Below are 22441 nucleotides of genomic sequence, written 5' to 3'. Positions count from 1 at the left end.
ACAGGGCATTTCTCCAACAGTGTATTTCAGCCTGCCAAGAAGCACCTGAAACAGTCCTTATTGCCTGCTATTGAGTGTAATTTGTTTCTTACACTAGTGGGTTTTCAGCCTGAGAATCTCCAGTATAAGTACTTTGCAGTTTGGATTACTTTAGTGGGTGGTGGCTCTGATATTTTCCTGAGCATATTTCAAACAGCATGTCTTTAGGGCTATTTCACACATGGCCAATGTGCTCCTCCCCATGTGTAGCATAAATAGGATTTGCCTGTCATTGTGTGCACAGGGCAGATTTGATCTTAAAAATGCACACTTGAGTTTTTTTAATTAAATCTGTGTTTAGTGATGGGTTGCATGGAAACATGGTACACACATGGGGACAGTTTTATAAATTTTCAATTTTGAGGAGAAAAAAAAAAACCAGAAAAAACACTTGCATTTTTTTCCTGTGGGACAGAATTGTCCCTGAAGGCACAATCAAAAAAATAATACAATTTAATTTCAATTAGACAAATTGAAACTGTTTCAATATACTGGGGAAAAATAAAATAGCTAGAATTTTTGTGATTAAATTCCCATTGACTTCTATAGAAACTGACCAGCTTTCCTTGCCAAGTTTTTTCATGCAATTTTTATGTTCTTTTCTTTATTAAGTCACAAGTTTTTAAAAAATTCTTGAAAATCAAATCTCAAAGTATATTTATCAGTTCTTCACAGAGAAAAAACTAACAAAGCAAGAATTGTCAGAGTACTCAACCAATTTATGTTGGAAATTATTATGTCATTATTTTGCAAATGTCAAAATAGCAATTCATAATCAATCATACTGTATAAAAATAAAGAACCCAAATTCAATATGAGTTTACAATACTGAAATGTAAATGTCAGATATTGCAGACTCAATGCCTCAGAAGTAAGTCTTCAGAGAAAAGCCTTCTTTTAATAATGCCCTTTGTACGAGTCAGTATCAAATAAATTAATTTCCCTGTGAAATGAATAGAGGAATGAAAAGGAATATGGAGCCCTTGGGCTGGCTGGGAAAAAATGAAAATGGAATAAAAAATGTCTAGACACATATAATACATTCACATGTATACAAAATCTATGGATTTGAAAACTAAAATATCACAAAAGGAAAATGTAATAATCACTGGCTCTTAAAATTTACTGAAAGTTTAAATCTAATAGCTTTCTTTCTATAGTCATTTAGTCTGTACATTTCTGCTATACCATAGCTGTACAACATATATAAATTGCCAATCTATGATGGCAACTTAATTGTTAGCTAATGCGGTATTAGCTAATGAGCATGTTATTTTAAGCTAATTCGTAGAAAACTGTGAAGTTAGCATAAAGCAGGCCACAAAGGAACAGAAAAATATTTCATTACACTGCACTCTACTTAAACTAGTTTTAGATTTACATATTAAGTCTTAAATTTATATTGGCACTATGGCCACATTTAGGGTTACCACCAATCCCAGACAACTTGGTTTTGTAATGGTTGGCTTGGTCAAAACTGCCTGCCCAATTTTCTGATTTAGAAGATCTGGACAGAACTCTGCATTGAATGACACAGTGATCAGCCAATCACCAACTACTCATAGACCTCCCACTAAACATTATTGCCTGCCCCTTGATGTCATCCATTTAAAAATGTAAGGTTTTTAGCATACTTTTCAGATCCAGTTTCTCAAAAAAATAATCTCCAGCAACACCCATTTACCTTACTTTGTCTGTTGAATGTCAAGAAGAGACAAAAAGCTGAGGGCACTTCTTTATTAGCATAACCTGGTTATTTGACAAGCAGAACTCTGAAATAGCAGAACAAGTCTCTCACACATGTCACATATCATTGCTGGAGGGTCAGTATGACAGTATGACCCATTCTCTCCCCCTTCACATGGAAACATATAGGTCAGTTTGATTGAGGAATGGAGCTAGACCTGGAGGGTGGAAGGGTACCCATCTTAGGTTTAGGGAAACCTACCAACACTAGCGACCACTGTTGTGAATGTTGTGAGTTCTGGAAAATTATTTCTTTAACAGATGGAGAGTTAAGTAATATTGGTTGGGCATATCCTCTGAACCGTGTTCAATATGATATTTACATTTATGTAGATTGATTGTCTTTATGATGGTTTGTACTGTTTGAAATGTACAATAAAGCTGTAGCCAGTATCATTCAGACAATAATATTATAACACACTTTATTAAGTAGTTAGGTTAGAATGAGATTGTATGGGTGATTCCTGGGTCATGGCAATTATGTGAGATATAAAAGGCCTACAACCAAGGCATCCTGCACAGATATTAGATGGATGTTGTAAGGCATCCAGGGAACCGGCAATTTGGGTACTTTGGCAGCTAAATTGTGTGGATTTGCAGATTGACCTGTGCATGAATTTATATCAGCAATAAATAGTTTTATATGGACAAGCATCCTTTATAGTTAACTACACTTTCTTTTTGTTAGAGGTCATATAATCTCAGTACAGGTATGGGACCTGTTATCCAGAATGCTCGGGACCTGGGGTTTTCTGGATAATGGATCTTTCCGTAATTTGGGTCTTCATGCCTTAAATCTACTAGAAATTCATTTAAACATTAAATAAACCCAATAGGCTGGATTTGCTTCCAATAAGGATTAATTATATCTTAGTTGGGATCAAGTACAAGCTACTGTTTTATTATTACAGAGAAAAGGGAAATCATTTTTGAAAATTTGGATTATCCGGATAAAATGGAGTCTATGGGAAACAGCCATTCCATAATTTGGAGCTTTCTGGATATCGGGTTTCCGGATAATGGATCCTATACCTGTATATGTAAAGACAATACACTGTTATTTTATAGAAGAAACATTTGAAATATAAATAGCACAGTTACCATAGTCTTCATGCTGATCACTTTGAAAGGATTGCAGTGCTTTTAGCAACTTCTAATACTAGGGCCTAAAACATAAATTGGGCAATTGATGATTCAAAATTTCAGTCTTAATAACTGCCATCAGAGCAGATGATGCCAGTTCATCATACAATATATCAAACCAACTGAACTGTACAGTTTCATCAAGGGATAGCTCAAACTTGCCAAGTACGGCTATTACCAAAGTTTCACACTCTCCTTACATAAATTATATCAAAATGATCTTCTGTTATAGTGCTATATTAACACTTTTTTCTATTGGTATATATTTCCTTATAAACAGTAATGACATTATGTTTACAGTGAATGATTTTGCTTTATTGTACCATTTCCCCTTTCTTTCCCTTTGCGAAACATAAGTGATATCACAAATAATACAGGTATGGAACCTGTTATCCAGAATGCTTGGGACCTTTCTGTAATTTGGATCTTCATCCCTTAAGTCTACTAAAAAATAATTTAAACATGAATTAAAACCAATAGATTGTTCTAGTCCATTAATGATTAATGATATTTTAGTTTGGATTAAGTACAAGTTATTGTCTTATTATCACAGAGAAAAATGAAATCATTTTTAAAAATCTGAATGATTTGTTTTAAAAGGAATCAATAGGAGATAGCTTTCCCATAATTTGGATCTTTCTGGATAACAAGTTTCCGGGTAACAGATGTAACTGATAAATGATAATGCAGTGAAAACATTTTTCCTCTCATCTCCAGTCAGCCTTGATCATTCCCCTTCTTATGTTCTCCCAGGCTGAGCTGTTATAGGCCCTTTCCATCTACCTGTTTCAGAACTTTGTTTTATACTGTATATAATTATCAGGTTTACTGTAACTCTTACCAACATCAACTCTAACAACTCTACAGTTCAGTAACATGAGTTATTGATATCTGTAGACAATAAAAAGCTGTTAAGATGCAGACATAATGCCTTCTTCATCTACTTTTGTAAGCAAATCATTGATATATATATAGTTAGTATGTTTGTGTGCGCATTTGTTTATTTTCCCATCGTCTCTTCTTTTCTAATAACATTCAATTTTAATAATATTTCTCTCTGGAACCATGGCCCCATTCACTCTTCCTATTTCTGTTCAACATCCTCCACTTGATCTTGTTGTCCTGCTCCATTTCTCTTCTTCCTTTGATTGGCACCCACTTAAATTTGATTGCTTCAATTTTGTTCTCAGCCTTTATTGCATGATGTTTAATACAGCAATGCTTTTATTAGCACATGGCTGAAATAATTTCTTGCAAGTAAAGCAGTAAAAATTATGTCATCATCTAATAATCATAGCCTACAGTATCTTTGCCCACACCTTACCATGTCACTACTAAGTGCTTAGCACTTCTTTGGATATTGCCTAAAGTAATATGATTTACTGATTGCCAGAAAATTCCACACGAAACCTCCTGAAACCCTAATTAATAAAATGACAGTTTGCTTCAACTGCATCTTATAGGGGAAAGTGTAAGCCCTCAAAATTAGAACTAAGTAATAGTACAGGCAGTGAGACTGACAAGGCTGCATGTCTGAGAAATGTGTGCGCAATGTGTATATTATGGGAGATAAGGTCTCAATAAGAGACTCAATAAGATCAAGACTGGAAAAACAAGTCTGGCCTGTCATAGGTTTGCTATACCTCTTGATTTGATTTTAACACAATTTATGTGTTTACTAGAACGGTATCTAATATCAACAAAACATTTTCATATTGTAAAATTGAAGCTATCATATTTTTGTTTAGAGTTAGAGACTGGAGCAATTTGCATCCCCAGTTGAGCAAACGAAAGTGAGCACAGAGTTGATGATCCTCATAGTACATTAAATTCAAGGTAGAATAATCAATATTTATTTATTCAGAGAAGATAATTAGTACTTGAAAATGTGCCTTTTGAACGGTTCAGTTTGATTCACAGTTCTAAAATTCTAGTGGTTTACCCTTTTATCCACTGGTTTAAAGGGCAGAGCTTATGTATCAATATGTATGAATATATAGTATATATATATATATATATATATATATATATATATATATATATATACATAGCTTTTGTGATCAATTACAACTGAAATTGTTTCCATCTCAATGAAAATTGCGAGAAAATAAGCAAAGACGTTTATTTAATGCAAATTGCTATATTATTTATTTTCAGTAATTCATAAAGAGACACCTGAAGTAAAAGAAAAAAAATTGAAAAAGGCCACAGCTAAAGGTATTGTAAAGTACATATAGAAAATATCAGTAAGTTTATTTATGGGTTAGATCTCCTCTTTTATTGCTCTGGTTGGTAAAGTAAATGTACTGTGTTATCTTTTTGGTGTCATATTGTTTATGATAGTATATTAGATGGGTAGGGTAAAACCTATATATATATATATATATATATATATATATATATATATATATATATATATATATATATATATATATATATATGCATTTTGTTTCTTGGGTTTTTTTTTTCTCTGCGCAGATATAGTTCATCTGTAAAATGAAGGATGGCTATGGAAAAATACAGGCACAGGGTAATACTTCAAGGTGATAGGTGATAATTTTCCCTAGGCATCTCTGTCTTGGATGGAATGATGGAATGTTTCTCACTGAGCTTAGACCTACCTCTGATTAACCAACTAAGCCTGATATATAATCCTAAAAGCCCTTATCAAATGTCACTGAAAGAAGGATTTCTGGAACAGCAGTTCCTACACCTGCTGCCATCAGTTTGAAAATCCTAGTGTGCTGAGTTGTAGTGTCATTGAATATAAACCATAGTCAACATGTGCATTTCATGTATGTAAGCTCTTCAGGGCAAGGACCTCATCCCAACTGTGTATTTAAACACCAAGCATTTAAGAACATATACATATATATTTATTTTTATTTTCTAATTATTAATAGAACTATTCCCTAGTTTGTGTTTACACCTTGTGAGGCACTGTGTAGAATTGTGGTGCTAGATAATAAATAAATACATACATACCTGAAATCACTCTGCATATGTCTAATATGTTTCACTGGAGAATACACAAAGACAAATTAAGTGCAAAAAGATCCACCATCTTTTGGTTTAATGTGTTTGCATGCCCCTTTCCATTTTACTACAGTGCCATTTTCCCCTAAATCTCTCTTTAACCAGTAAAATAGTAATGCAGTTGAAGGCTTTTGGTCTTTGGCAGGGATTTAATACATTGTATTATACTTTACCTCTGACTAACATCAAAGTCAGATCTCTGAAATATTACCTTCACAGCCTGTTATTCTTCTGTAATTGTTAAACTACAGATTTTAGAACCCTCAACAAAAGCTGAGAGCAGGTTGGAATTATGTAAGGAAATGTAAGGATAGTGTTGGCAGAGGAATTGGAGCTGCACGTGACTCACATGAGTCACACGAAAGTTGCTATTAATCAATTGTTAGAGAATATTCTTTGGACCTCGAATAGCTTGGTATTCATTAAAGAAAAACTCACAAATATTTTTAATTAGATGTTAAAAAATAAAAAAAACAGCAAGCGTCTAAAATGGAAATAATCAAAGCAAACTTGGGGACAGATATATCAGAAATCAAATTGGCATTTCTTCTTGATTTGAGTAAAACATGTCATGTTAAATGTGAAAGTGAGCTATTTTCTGGAACTTCGAATAGTCAGGATTTGCTTCATCCAATGCTGATTTGCTTAATACACATTGAAGGATGAATCATACAACTGGAACCGTATACTTCTAGATGAACACTTACATCTCAGGCCTAAAATATACGTGGTATGGTGGCTTATCAATTTATGATCATAACTTTGTAACAAAAAATACATGCACTTGCATATTTATTGAATTACTTAGACAGGGCATCAGGGAATGTGCATTGATTGACTGGCCGGATCAGTAGCACTTCCATTGTATCTAAATGTATTTTGTATAAAATATAAGAGAATGCCAACTATAAGGGTAGGACTACGTGGACGTTTTCGGTGTGATCCGACGCACTACAACAAAACGCCAGCGTCAAATCGCATGCAACAGAAATAAGGTAAGTAATGGAAATGTTGGATGAAGTTGCAGTGTTGATCCGTCGCGACACGACTGTCGGGTGCAGACGCAGCGTGCAGCATCTGCGTCCGACAGTCGTGGTGCGTCGGATCAACGCTGCAACACCATCTGACAATGCACTCACTTACCTTATTTCTGTCACAGATTAGACGCTGATGTTTTGCACTGAAATCGTGCTTCGGATCGCGGAAAACATCGCATTGCTACTCTCCTCCTACATATGTACAAATTTAAAAAAGCATATCCTAAAATTAAAAAAAAAGATGAAAAAATTAAAAGAAATAAAAGTAAATAAAATATTTAAAAATGTATTTTACTAACATTTAATGAACTAATCACAATATAATTGTCAGATGTGTGTACTAAAATTACTAAAAATTACTCAATTAGTCTTAAAATTGAACATGATGTACTTTTTATACTAAATTTACTGTACCAGCAGAGATTGTTAACAGCCTTAGAGCATTAATGATCCAGGCCTTGAAATGTGCCGACAGTATTTTTCCATCTTGGATCTTTGTAAGGACATGGTTCAAAGGGCAAATCAACCCCAAAGTAAAAATTTGCCTAATAAAAGAAACCATAATTCTAAGCAATATACAATCATTACAAAATATCGATTTTTTTCAGTTATTTGCTATGTATTGCTATTGAAAGCAGTGTTTGTCTGTCCCTTTCTATTCTCTGCCCTGGTGGCTCAGACTGTTGATGCAATGTAAGGCAAGGCAGCTGATTTACATACCTGTCTTTGCTGAGGAACTAAGACTTTTACAACATTGTTTAAAAAGTAACAACCACAAGTTAAGCAAATGACTGAAATTTTGCAACTAATACATATTGCACAAATATACACAAATGAAGAACCAGTAAGTGAAGGTTTCCTTCTTAACACTCCCAATTCTAGTAATACAACTAATGATGCATGGTTCACACATGATGAAATTCAAAAGAGACTTGAACATGTTAAGATTAACAAAGGTCCAGGGCCAGATGGTATTCATCCCAGGGTAATTAGCGAGCTTAGCTCTGTGATTGCCAAACCTCTTTACTTAATTTTTCAGGATTCATTGAGATCTGGCATAGTGCCGAGAGACCTGCGAATTGCTAATGTGGTGCCTCTATTCAAAAAAGGATCCCGTTCTCAGCCTCAAAACTATAGGCCAGTTAGTCTGACGTCAGTATTAGGAAAGCTTTTCGAAGGGTTAATAAAGGATAAGATACTGGACTTCATAGCAAATCATAATACTATGAGTTTGTGCCAGCATGGTTTTATGCGTAATAGATCTTGCCAGACTAACTTAATTTCTTTTTACGAGAATGTAAGTAGAGACCTTGATTCTGGGATGGCAGTGGATGTGATTTACTTAGACTTTGCTAAAGCATTTGATACAGTGCCACACAAAAGGTTACTGGTTAAATTAAGGAATGTTGGCCTGGAACATAGTATTTGTACCTGGATAGAGAACTGGCTAAAAGATAGACTACAAAGAGTGGTGGTAAATGGAACATTTTCTAATTGGACCAGTGTTGTAGTGGAGTACCGCAGGGCTCTGTACTAGGTCCCTTGCTTTTCAACTTGTTTATTAATGACCTGGAGGTGGGCATTGAAAGTACTGTTTCTATTTTTGCAGATGATACTAAATTGTGCAGAACTATAGGTTCCATGCAGGATGCTGCCACTTTGCAAAGTGATCTGTCTAAACTGGAAAACTGGGCAGCAAACTGGAAAATGAGGTTCAACGTTGATAAATGCAAGGTTATGCACTTTGGCAAAAATAATATAAATGCAAGTTATACACTAAATGGCAATGTGTTGGGAGTTTCCTTAAATGAAAAGGATCTAGGGGTCTTTGTAGATAACACGTTGTCTAATTCTGGGCAGTGTCATTCTGTGACTACTAAAGCAAATAAAGTTCTGTCTTGCATAAAAAAGGGCATTAACTCAAGGGATGAAAACATAATTATGCCTCTTTATAGGTCCCTGGTGAGGCCTCATCTGGAGTATGCAGTTCAGTTTTGGACTCCAGTCCTTAAGAGGGATATAAATGAGCTGGAGAGAGTGCAGAGACGTGCAACTAAATTGGTTAGAGGGACGGAAGACTTAAATTATGAGGGTAGACTGTCAAGGTTGGGGTTGTTTTCTCTGGAAAAAAGGCGCTTGCGAGGGGACATGATTACACTTTACAAGTACATTAGAGGACATTATAGACAAATGGCAGGGGACCTTTTTACCCATAAAGTGGATCACCATACCAGAGGCCACCCCTTTAGACTAGAAGAAAAGAACTTTCATTTGAAGCAACGTAGAGGGTTCTTCACAGTCAGGACAGTGAGGTTGTGGAATGCACTGCCGGGTGATGTTGTGATGGCTGATTCAGTTAATGCCTTTAAGAATGGCTTGGATGATTTTTTGGACAGACATAATATCAAAGGCTATTATGATACTAAACTCTATAGTTAGTATAGGTATGGGTATATAGAATTTTAATTAAAAGTAGGGAGGGGTGTGTGTATGGATGCTGGGTTTTCATTTGGAGGGGTTGAACTTGATGGACTTTGTCTTTTTTCAACCCAATTTAACTATGTAACTAACTATGTAACTATATTGGAAAGTTGCTTAGAATTATGTTTTCTTTTATTAGGCATTTTTTATTTTGGGGTTGACTTGCCCTTTAAAGGAGAAACAAACCCCTTATTAAAAAAAACACTACCCCCTACCCCACATAGACCCCCTCTATACTTACCCCCAGCCTAGCTGCTACCCTGGGCAAATGCCCCTAACTTTTTGCCCCTAACTTGTGCAGATTCAGGAATCGGAGTTCACAGCAACCATTTTTCAGGTCTTTGTGTCTTCCTCCAGTGATTTGTCAATTTACGTCCATTTTGGCACATGCAGTTTGCAGTTGATGCAAACTGGGATATTGCTCCATCTGCGCATGCGCCGCTCCACCAGTCTCATTCTCAGATTACCGAAGCTCCAAGCAGCTGCTGAAAAGTTTTAGGGGGTCACCAAACATCATCAAGCAGAAAATTTTGTCCATCAAAAAAGCTGATGCAAGAGGGCTGATCATTAAATTCTGTTTCAGAATGCACTGGTTTCTGAGCTGTTATCTAATGAGAATCAGAATTTATTAATAATTATAATTTTTTCATATATTGTGTGTCAGTCTAAAACTTAGTCAACTGAAAGCAACCAAAAGCATGTGGTGTGAATCAGCAGAAAAGAAAATCAGTATCTACTGGTTTCATCCTCTAAAGCACAAATCTTCACTGCTAAAGGGAGCCTTCATTTTTGTTAGGCTCCTGTTGTGCTCTAATAGTCCCTAGTACAGGGGAATGCATGCACTGACTTAATACTGTATTAGCATGAAGGAGAATGAAGAGAGACAGATGCTTAGAGGGGGATAGTAAAGAATAGTTCCCCATGTAATAACTAGCTTTCTGTAGACTTGTGTTTGTAGATTATACAAAATGATGAAAAAATGGCAGAGTGCTGACATAGTCATAGCAACATTAAACCTGCTTATGTCAGACAAGTCTCTTCTAAGCCTGCACACTAGAAAGGCATAATATGAGAATTGATGTACAAAGAGGTGATGGATATTCAAGGTGAGAATGGCTTTAATGTTGCAGTAACAAATAATCTGAGATATGTTTTTATGAATACTTGGAACCAGCATAGGAAATGTTTCTGTCATTTAGAACACATGAATAAAATCTGTTGATAAATAACTCAAACATTACCATTGTTTTGTCAATAACATGGATTTATTTGAGTTCCATTAATATCAAATACCAACTAAAGATGAAAAAATATTTAATTAAACACTTCTTAGGGTATTGCTTTTATAATAGATTCATTCTCTGTGTAAACATAAATGGACATAACCACACAATTGCAAAGGAGGTCTTAATTACTTAGAAAATGTCATATTTTCATCATTTATAATTTATGATTAACTCATTTGGGTGCCAGAGATATTTTGTTGACCTTTTAAACATCTAAGGCTTTAACAACTGAGGTAATTAACTTCACTTGTAAGAAAACTGTTCATTTCTCATGAGCAAATATATATTTCCTAGGGGTAATATGAAGAAAGAATATATTGTTTTCCATTTCATTGTTTTAATGGAACATATTAAAAAGCTAAACAATAAAGAAACAAAACACTTTTGCAAAGAAAGAGCATTTTAAATTAACTTGAATTATCTATAAATCCTGCATTCCACACATCTTTTCATGTTTCTGTACAAAAGACCTGTCCGTGGAACTATAAATACATTTATGGATGCATTCGTTTTGTGAGTCATTAGGAGGTTAAAATGATTTGAGAAGTGAAAGAACAAGATTCAGCGTTTCCTCAAACCATTCTTCAATATTTTATAAATTGTAGAGTCAAGCTTGTACACAGGAATCATGTGGAAAAAGTCAAAACAAGATGTTACAGTTCAATCCATAATGATAATTGCATTTTATGAATGAAAGATTGTACATAGAAGTTGAAGAATTCAGCTGCACTAAAGCTCTGAGATGAATGCCAAATCCAGACAGCTATTAAAACAAATCAAGATTTTTTCAATAGAAACTTTATACAATGAAAGACAAAAAAGGGCTCAAATGTTCTTAAACTGCTTTGGTGTGACAATCATTCAATGCTTTCTGAACAACTTCCAGTAGAAGGATAATACTATTCTCTAGTACTAAACAAAGCAATGATTTTCTGTAGTAGGGTTGAGATATATATCTACAGTGTGTGTGTGTGTGTGTGTGTGTGTGTGTGTGTGTGTGTGTGTGTGTGTGTGTGTGTGTGTGTGTGTGTGTGTGTGTGTGTGTGTGTGTGTGTGTGTGTGTGTGTGTGTGTGTGTGTGTGTGTGTGTGTGTGTGTGTGTGTGTGTGTGTGTGTGTGTGTGTGTGTGTGTGTGTGTGTGTGTGTGTTCAATGCAAGCCATGCCCTGTTACACTCAAACATACCCCCAAATTGACCAAACCCCACCTGCTAAATACAAAGTCCCATCACTTTTAGAGTTCATGAATCTGAAATTATTTTGTTGAGATTGAAAAATTAAGGGGTTGTTCACCTTTATGTTTACTTTTAGTATTTTAAAGAATGATAATAATAAGCAACTTTTCAATTGGTCTTCATTATTTATGTTTTATCATTTCTGAATTATTTGACTTCTTCTTCTAACTCTTTCCAGCTTTCAAATGGGGGTTACTGACCCCATCTAAAAACAAATGCTCTGTAAGGCTACACATTTATTGTTATGGCTTCTTTTTATTACATATATTTCAATCCAGACCCTATTCATATTCCAGTCTCTTATTCAAATTAATGCATGTTTGCTAGGATAATTTGGACCCTAGCAACCAGATTGCTGAAATCGCAAACTGGAAAGCTGCTGAATAAAAGCTTAATAGCTCAAAAACCGCAAATGATAAATGAAAGCTAATTGCAAATTGTCTCAGAATATCACTCTCTGCATCAAACTAAAAGTTATCTCAAAAGTGAACAACCCCTTTAACTGGCCTGCACAAGGTCCTGACCTCAACCCAACTTAACACTTGTAGGATAAATTGAAAGGCTGACTGTGAACCAAAACTGAATATACATCATTGCGCCAAACACCCTGAACGTTACTGTGGCTAAATAGAAGCACACCCCACCAATATTGTCCCAACATGTGGATAGTTTTAGTAATTTAGTATAAGTATTCATTCCAAGTAATATGCAATGATAAAAAAAACTGAACTGTCTCTCAAAATGGACATCTACTTGACTGTATCATTGACTTAGGTCACCAGACATTCATTATATTATGAGTTACAGGCAGTGCCGGACAGGGACACCAGGGGCCCACCCAAAAACCTTAGACCAAGGGCCCACTCTCAGTACTATTGTTCTTCCTCTTCTCACTCAACCTCTAGTCTCTTTTCTTTACATACTATAATCTATTATTCCATTTTTTTAGTTTTGTTCTCATAGAAATAGGGAATGGCCATGACATAGGCCAAAAGGTTTAGCAGCATGAGGGCCCACAGACATCTGGGCCCACCGGGAGTTTTTCTTGTATCTACTTATTTTAGATATTCTATACATATCCACTGTGATCTACGGTTTGACACTAGTAGAAATTGTCACCAACAATGGGCAGGTACACACATGAGCTTACAAAATTGATCAGTACAAGAACCTATCCTTTTATTTTATTACATTAAATGACCAAAACTAATTGCTTATGGTTACTAAGCTGATATACAAAATCGACTTAAATTTCCACATAAAATTTTCTCGCTTATCTGTGTAACATGAAAATATTTTAATAGCAGAAAAAAATAGTTCTAAAAGAATGACATATGTTAATTGTTTTGAAACACGGTGTTACTTGCAGCCAGCTAATTGTTATGGCTTTGAAATGCCAGAAAATACCCTGCCATAGACAACACTGATAATTGTCTCTGCTAAAACACACATGGGGGCAAATTCACTAATGGGTGATCACTTCACCACACTTTTCTTCACTTCAGGTGCAAATTCGTTGCCACTACGCTAATTCTTTGCTAGCGTTACTTTGGCAGTGCAAGCATTTCATAGCTAAGTTTCGCTAGCGTTCATTTCTGCCTAGCAAAACTTTGTTAGTACTCTTACGCTTAGGTCAATTTGAATAGGGCAGGTACATAAAAGTCATATGGACGTCTTTATTAGTGATGTTGGTGCAAATGCTTGAAGTGGCCACTTTTTATTACAAATGTCCAAGGAACCATAATAAAGACAAAAAAGATCCTCAAATGCCCTAGACATAAGCCCACCCTAAAACAAAAGTGGAATGCCCCTCAAATGTCTGGAAAAAAATGTTAACACAATAATCTTAAATAGTTAGTCAATTCAGCTTTAGAAAAGTAAAAGTAGCCAGCGTTTTTTTTACAACTTTTATGAATTTCCAGCATACAGGATATGATGTCACTGACATAAGATTGAGGTAGATGTAGCTTTGTTTTATTAGTTGGCATGGTCTAAGGTGGCAAAGGAAACTCTGGCGAAAGAGGTAACGTTCAGTAAAATTCACACTTTAGGGAATTTGTGGAGTAATTTGTGCAGAGCCAAAAGTCACCTGGCGGTAGGGTGTGAACATACGCTAGTGACAGCCTCTTTCGCTGGCGAATTATCCTCTATGCTTGGTAGTAAATTTGCGATGTCCCTGCAGATGGAATTTCTGATGAATTATCAATAGCGACGGCCACTTCGCCCCCTTTAGTAAATCTGCCCTGTAGTGTCTTAGCAGAGACAATTATCTGTATTGTCTATTTTGTAGCCACAATAAGTCGATTTGTGTGTTATTGCCCTAAATAAAAAGCACATGACCAAGCAAAATGACCTGGGATGACTGCTTACACCACAATATTACAACTAAAAAACTTATTGGTTCAAGAATTGAAAAGAATCATAAAATTTTGGTAAAATGAATTACTTGCAAAGTAGATAATGCAATTTAGTCATAAAGACTATACCATAAAAATCATTACATAATCCCTTTAATACTGTCTCCTAGCCTAACATTTTGGTGTAGCTTGTAACTAAATAAATGTCAACTCTGACAAAGTCAAATTAGTAGAAAATAGAAAATGTTAATTTCTCTGGTTCTTCAAAATTCTATGTTTTAAATTACTTTACAAATGTAGGAAAATTACAATCTTGCAAGTCATCCAGTGTATAATTTGGGGCTAATAACCTCCTCCTGTAATTTGCACAGCCTAATACATATATTTGTTTTCATTCTGATACAGCAATTCCAAAACTCAAGGTTGTAGAAGAAGATGAGCCAGTTAAGAAAACCAAAGGTAACCTTTTTTTTCTATTTCATATCAGTATAGGGACTGCAGGTTGTCTTTAGTGTAAACTGCAAAAAGAACAATTTATCTGTTAAGTCACAAAACAGCAACATGTATTTAACTTACCTAAAATTATAAATTTACAATAGGGAGAAACAGACGTGCTTGAGCTCAAAGGGGTGCACACTTTTACACCTTTAGGGCACATACAGAAAATACTTGCACTTTTGCCCATGTGGTATGGGGGATGTTTACAACTACCCACCTCTGGCTATGACACCACCTCTTCTTTACCCCGCTATGTTGGTTGTTACCACCCACAATAAAAACAGTATTGTAATTGAAAAGGCCACAGCTTTAATGACACATTTAATTTTATGAATATCAATAAAGTGCAATTTTAACATCATGAAGAAATTGACATACTAGAAACAAAACCCCATCACACTTTCCTCATCTGAACCCAGTCCATCGGGCTCCATAAATACCACTCTGCCTCTGATTCTTCAGTATGCGTCTTTTGTGACATCTTAAAGCCCCTGCAATTTAAGATGGCCAGGACAGGGAAGGCCCACGTCATCCACCCCCGGCGCTGCATTGCCCCCTTCAAACTTACACCCTAACAAGCGATGGCAATACAGGTGAACAGGCAAATGCCGAAAGGCTGACAATGTCTGCTTTCGCCATCTGTACTCCTGGGCCTGCTTCCCTGACTAAGGCCAAAGCTGAATCAAATGATATGTAGTTAACTGAGGAGTGGTCTTTGCTTATAGCATCATTCACTGAACTTCTTTCAGGGTGAATGAGTCAGCACTTGCCCATCTCCTTTTTGGGGACCACTCCCAGTGGGGACATGCTAAAGTGAGTAAATAGAGGTTTCTTAAATGGGCCAGCCACCTCCCCAGGGCCACTTTTTTAAACAACTTGTCCCTCACCACCTCAGGGAATTGTGAAACAGACTATAAATTCTTGCCACAGTTAAATGGCACAACACCCTTGCATGGAATTCTGAAACCTTCAGCGAAGCCCTCCCACAACAGCTGGGCATCTTCCCTATTAGGGTAGCTGCAGGCCCATTGCTATATCCCCTCTAGCCTCACTCCCCCAACTCACTGGGCTTTGAGGTTGCTCTAGCTCTCCTGAAACATTTGGAGGCTGGCTGATTGCCCCCCCGCAATTGGAGCATTCATAGCGGAAACAACAGATGGCCTGCCATTTGTAGTGTCCTGAATTGTCTTGGAAACAAAACCCTTGTTTGGCCCCAGTTGACAGGTTGGAGGGTCCCGATCCACTGGCACCTGCCTGAAGGGGCAGATTCTTTTGCAGGCCCATGAGCCACAACCACAAGTTGAGGTCCTTGTGGTCCCATCTCATATTGGGATGTGCAGCCTTGTGCTGATGGAAATGCTCCTCATACTTTCACCACACTAATCCACCATACTCTGTATGCATGTAGATTTCAATGGTAGACTGGCACAAAAACTGGACTTCACTCCAAAAATAGATGCAAATTAAAAAAAGTTTTATTATCTCAGAGGGAGGCCTTACACGTTTTGTGCCTTCTTGGCACTTAGTCATAGGCTAGGGATACTCTGTGCAACCAGTGATATTTAAATGAAAATACACAAATCAGAGAAATGATCTGATTAACCAATCAGAATGCATATAGCATTAGTGACAGGTTTATCCAGAAGAAATAAGTACAAGTACAAATAGAAAAATACAAGTAAAAATAGATAAAACTACATATTATACAAAGCAGACACATGTATTTATACCATGAGAAAATACTTTTTGTAATAAAAAAAGTTGTTTAATTATAGGTAATATATAATTCAGTATTGTAACTCAAAAAATGTGGTGTATCTTTGTACCTGTACAAAGTGTTTTCAACAATATGTAGTCCAAACCAGTTGAACCTTTAAGGAAAGGATAAGGGAGCATATCCTGAATATAAAAAAAACTAGACAAGTACTACTACTCGACACTTTTCTAGCTGTGTAAATAGATGAATAGCTGTGAAATCTACATCTCTAACATTGCCTCCCTGAGCTGAAGGTCTGGGGCTTGAGCACCTGGACCCCCTGATAGTATTGGTAAGTCTAACCTTACTACCTACATTTTTTGTTACAATGGACCCTTTTCCTTTTTTACCCATTCCCTGTTACCTCTGCCAAGCCTATACTCTGCATGCAGCCCATATCTCATGCACATAACAGAAGAGGGACGATAAACAATCAGGCTTTTTTTCACCTACCACACTAGCCTAGATACAGAATGCTCGCAACCATGTCCCAAAAGTTTTTCGAATACGTCTGTACCTTTTCTTTTGCTCCTCCTCCTTTTAATCATCTTCCTTATCACTTCCCACGTCTATGGAAATACAGTTCCACAAACCCCCTTTTCCATATTTATTCCTGAAACTCTGGCTTTAGGTGAACCGCTAGCTGTCTCACGCAGCAAAAATAGGACCTCTCAATGAAGTTTCCACAACTCACACCCCTGAAGCCTCCTCCGTGCATGACACTGTAGAGGAACCCTCAACTGCCCCCCTCAACAGCAGGTGCTGCTACAGCTGCCATAATGGTGGACCATCTACAACTGGGTAGCCCCCGGTTACCCTTGGTGGCTCCCCTGTTGTGGGGTCTGAAACTATTGGAGACCCTGTAACCACATCCTTGCCCTCAAATGCCCTCAAATGCCCTCCTAAGTGTGCTGTCTGGTTTTCCTGACTTCCTCCCATGAGCCAAGTTGCGACCAGAGCCAGCAAACCCACTGACTCCCAAGGGTCCTTGCCCCCATCATTACCCCCACAGCCCAATTCCCCAACTCACTCATAGCCACTGAATGGTCCAGGCCTGTACCGTGGGCTTTTGTCCTTGTGTCTGTTTGGTTAGGCTGTTGAGGCTCAATGTTGGCTGCAATCCCACCGTGTGATTGGTCTGGAATCTGGCTGACCCTGGATAGCCTGGGTGTGAAGGCTCCTCTGCCCGTGACCTCGCCTTGATCACTATGTGTTGAGAGGAGGGATGCAATGCTGGATCCGCTGTTGGACCCCCTTGACTCCATAAACCATTCCTGACCTTACCTGTGGGTGTGGCTCTGTAATGTGGTGGCAGGTGTTGTGCCTCGTGCCCTTCCAATTCCATGTGTGCCTTGATCTACTCCTCTTCTGTCTGCATGTTCATCTGAAGGTGGGGCTCTGCAGGTTAGCTGTCCTGCTCCAGGACCTGGCAGGAGTCCACCTCTGGTCCTGCTCATCAAGAGCCACCTCCCCACTACTGTCCCCTCTTCTCCTTCTGCTCTGCTCAATAGGTGCTGCGGTGGCTGTCATGCCCTGCTCATGTCTCCGGGGGTCCACCCCTCTGTGCGGTGGGCATGCTGTTCCTGAACCACCTGTGAGGCTGCTTCCCTCTCTGTGTGGGACATGGGCTTGCCGGCTTGTGCCTGCCACTAGAGAGGAGGACTAAGCTGCTTGGGGCTGGATCCTGTGAGCGTGTGAGGCCTGGGACTGCATGGTGACAATGGACCGTCCTCACCCGCTCCCCCAACATGTATCTGACTTGTACCTACAATGACACATTCGCTGTAGGCAAGCACACATATGCTTGAGCTCAAAGGGCTGCACAGTCTTACACCTTTAGGGCAAAATCCCCTTTTCCCATCAGAAATGCAATGGCACTATCCTTATAGCTTACTACTGGCAGGCCACATAATTGACCTGACAGGTCAATTATATAAGTTTCAGCATACTAAAATAAGGATATTTCTAAATATAATCAATAAAAAATTCTGAATCATTTCTGAAATAATCATGTTAATTTGAGTGAGCTCTAATGCAACTGCTAGGAAAGGGAGACCCTCAAATAGATGTATTAGATCTCAATTTAAGTGTACATTCTCCACAATAACACTCTCCACCATAAATATAATGCAAAAAAACAAAAACAAAGGGGCATCTCCCTCATCAATTAAAATCATTTTGGACAAATTATAGGGATAACATTACCATCTAACACATAATTAAGCAAATTATTAATATTGTTTGCTGCTCAAAAATGCCTCTGTACTCAAACGATTATCAATATATTAAGAACAAATAAATTACACATTTCACAAATAAGACATGGCTAACTTCCCTTACAGAAAATACCTGGTAAAGGTAATGTCAGTAAAATCAATATTTTTTTACGAAATAGGAAGTGGTTTAGTAAGAAAAAAATTAAAGGGTGGCATTGCCCTTATTCAACAACAGCTTAATGAATACTTATTTAACTTGAAAAGAACAAAAATGGAGTTTCATCTTGTGTAGCAAAAGAATTTAAAAAAAAATAAAAAAAAATTAGGTTCAGCAGAAGTGCTATTTACGGAGCTCATGTTGTTTCAGCCTGCAAAGTTTGATAAAGTCATATCCACAATTTTACCATATTCATTATTAAAATAACTCGAAAGACTCTTGTAAAGACTCCATAAAATTGAGCGAAAACCCGAATTGTACAATTTTTTTTACTTTACTCTCAAAAACTCCATGGGGCAAATTCACTAAGATTCGTAGTTGCGCCAGGCGTAACTTCGCCGCACTTCGCCGCACTTCGCCACACTTCGCCAGGCGTAGTTTCGCCAGCGCTTCGCAAATTTACTAAAATCCGAAGTTGTGCTCAGGGGTAGCGTAAGGTTGCGAAGTTGCGCTAGCGTTGATTCGCTAAGTAAAGCGAAGTTACGCTAGCGAAGGCTAATTTGCATACGGCGCCAAATTCAAATTTCAATGAAGGAATACGTATCAGCACTACAAATGGCTAGAAAAGCTTCAAAACATCAAATAAAAATTTTATTTTGCCCTACACATGTGCCCACTGTCTAGGTAAGTTGCCATGAGTCAGGAGATGTAGGGGGGAAGGAGGGGAGCCCCGAAAATTTTTTCGATCTTTTTCAGCCTATCACCCATAATGTAGAACTTATGGGACTTAGAAAAAATGTTGCCTTTTTTTGAAGCAATCCCTATCTACTCTATTGCGCTTCGCCTGGTCTGAGGTGGCGAAGGAAGTCTAGCGTAAAAGGTAGCGTTCAGTACACTACGCGCGTTAGTGAATTTGCGTAGTTACGTCGCTAGCGAAACTTCGCCAGGTGTAAGGGTGCGAAGTAACACTAGCGAAACTACGCCAGCGTTCGTTAGTGAATTTGCGCAGTAATGAAAATGCCAAACACTAAAACCTTTCAAGGCTACCATTGGGAGAAAAGGAAAGTTGGAGTCCTGTGAGTGGGCTAGATGGCAGTAGTGGACACAGGCAGGGTGGATGGTCTGATTCATAAACCACAAAAGGGGTGGTGGTTGTGGCAAGAATAGGCAGGGTTTGGCAGGCAGTGTGCTTATTTATGTGTAATAGGTGTGGTTTTGCCAGATCAGGGGCTTGGTCAATCTTGCACTATGGTATATTGTTTTCACCAACTTCGTTGGCAGGGTATCCTACTTGGGGGTCCAGGAAGTCAATAGTCATAGCCTGGGCACCTGTGGAGGGGGTCCTGTTAACTAGGTAGTATAGGGCTCTATTATCCCCAGTGGTGGCCTTGAAACTCATGCATACAATTTACAAACTTAGGGCTCCAGTTCTGCAAGGTAGTGCTAATTATGTGGTTATACCACAATTCTGCTTCAACTATGATTCAGTAAAATAGCACAATATTTATTTTATATAGCAAGGGTTTTAGAAATAGCAACTTATACATTAATATTACTATATTTATACTTAAATAGGACAAATACACTATTCTGTCACAGAAGATAAATCATATTATCTGATAACTGTTATATTTTTCTCATATCTGTAGCCTCGTCCAAAGCAGAAAAAGTTACCTTGACAAATAAAGAAAGAGATGCAAAAAAAACGGAGAAAAAAGAAAAGCTTGAAAAGGAAGCCTCAGTCAAAATTGAGAAGAAGGCAAAAGCTGAAAAATTAGACAAAGTCAAAACCGACAAGAAAGAAAAAGCTGAAAAACGTGTCCTGCCTGAAAAGCCTGAAAAGAAGGAAAGAGCTGAAAAACTAGCCCCATCCAAGCCTAAGAATAAAGAAAAATCTGAAAAGTTAGAACCCTCAAAACCAGAAAAGAAGCAAAAAACTGAAAAGATAGCTCCTGCAAAACCAGAAAAAAAGGAAAGAGCTGAAAAGGTAACCCCAGTAAAAGTAGAGAAGAAGGTAAAACTTGAAAAGGTAGAACCAGTCAAAGCTGCGAAAATGGAAAAAGCCGAAAAAGTAGTCTCAGTCAAAGTTGAGAAAAAGGAAAAACGTGAAAAGCTAGTCACAGCCAAAATTGAGAAAAAAGAGAAATCTCAAAAGGTAGTCCCTGTCAAAACTGAGAAAAAGGACAAAGCTGAAAAGGGAGTTCCAGTCAAAGCTAAGAAGGAAAAAACTGAAAAAGTAGTTCCAGTCAAAGACAAGAAAGAAAGTGCTGATAAAGTAGCCCCAGTCAAAGCTGAGAAGAAAGAAAAAGATGAAAAGGTATCCCCAGTCAAAACCAAAAAGATAGAAAAAGTTGAAAAGGTATCACCAGTCAAAGCTGAGAAGAAGGAAAAGACTGGGAAAGTATCCCCACTCACTACTGAGAGGAAGGAAAGTGCTGGAAAGTTAACTCAAGACAAAACAGAGAAGGGGAAATCTGAGAAGGTAGTTCCAACCAAATTAGAGAAGAAGCAAAAAGCTGAAACTAGGGCCCCAGTCAAACCTGAGAAGCAGGACAAAGCAGAAAAGGAAATCACACCACAACGTAAGTATTACATGAAACATGCAGAAAGTAGAGTGCATTAAAATAACAATGTAACAAAGGTTAACTACCCTGTAAAAAAAATTTCTAAGGTAATTTGGACCCTAACAACCAGATAGTTGTGGAAACACCAAAAATAATAAAAATGAAGTCAAAATAAAATCACTTCCTACATTTTACTAAACATTAATTAGGTTAAAAACTTTTTGAAAGGCACCCTAATAAATGATCGAAATTCTTAAAAAGTGAAAAAGTTATTTATTAAAAAGAACTGACGTTTTGGCTAGCACGTTAGCCTTTATCAAAGTGAAAAACATTTACTGCTATGTGTCTAATAAACACCAAACGGCTGGAAAGTGCGTGGAGTGACATCATGCAAGATAATTAGACCAAAGTATGACATGCATATAATCAGCTACCAATTAACCCAAATCTCCTCTCTCAGACTGAATGGCTGTCCCATGGCTATACGGCAGATCATTTATATTTATATAAATTTGCAATAAAATAGCTGACTTTTCCACCAATATCCTTACACTTAAAAAAATTATGTTGCTTTCATCCAGAATTTTATTATTCAATATCTGTTTGGACTTTTATCCCTTTAGAAGACAAAAAAGTCAAGGTTTCTCAGGTAGAAGAAAAGATGAAGGATCTGAAAGCCAAAACATCAGAGAAAAGAGAAGTAAAAGACACAAAAAAAGAAGCTAAAGAGCCTGAAGAAATCAAGACAAAGCCAAAGCCTAAAATGGAAACACAGGATGCAGCAGAAACAATGGGAGAAATGAAAGGTAAAATATCTCCAGTGAATGACATGGAAGATCTTGAGCAAATAGTTGAAAGTGAAATCTCAAACGGCGAGAGAAACTAAGCTAGAA

The 22441-nt window shown here is 37.3% G+C and overlaps 1 protein-coding gene across 50 annotated transcripts in view; it reads left to right on the top strand.

Moving 5' to 3' along the window:
* The window catches only part of trdn.L (triadin L homeolog), a 374840-nt gene that overhangs the window by 70159 nt on the left and 282240 nt on the right, over positions 1–22441 (top strand). For 48 of the 50 annotated variants that reach the window (XM_041562894.1, XM_041562885.1, XM_041562883.1 and 45 more), the window contains 4 exons: positions 5086–5145; positions 14763–14816; positions 20634–21566; positions 22172–22354. In XM_041562894.1, coding sequence (XP_041418828.1) covers positions 5086–5145; positions 14763–14816; positions 20634–21566; positions 22172–22354 — 1230 coding nt within the window. The remainder of the gene's footprint in view (positions 1–5085; positions 5146–14762; positions 14817–20633; positions 21567–22171; positions 22355–22441) is intronic. The other 2 variants (XM_041562902.1, XM_041562899.1) reach the window with 1 other exon arrangement.

This window comes from Xenopus laevis, chromosome 5L, assembly GCF_017654675.1.
Source record: "Xenopus laevis strain J_2021 chromosome 5L, Xenopus_laevis_v10.1, whole genome shotgun sequence".
NCBI lineage: Eukaryota > Metazoa > Chordata > Amphibia > Anura > Pipidae > Xenopus > Xenopus laevis.
This window is presented reverse-complemented; position numbering and strand designations above follow the sequence as displayed.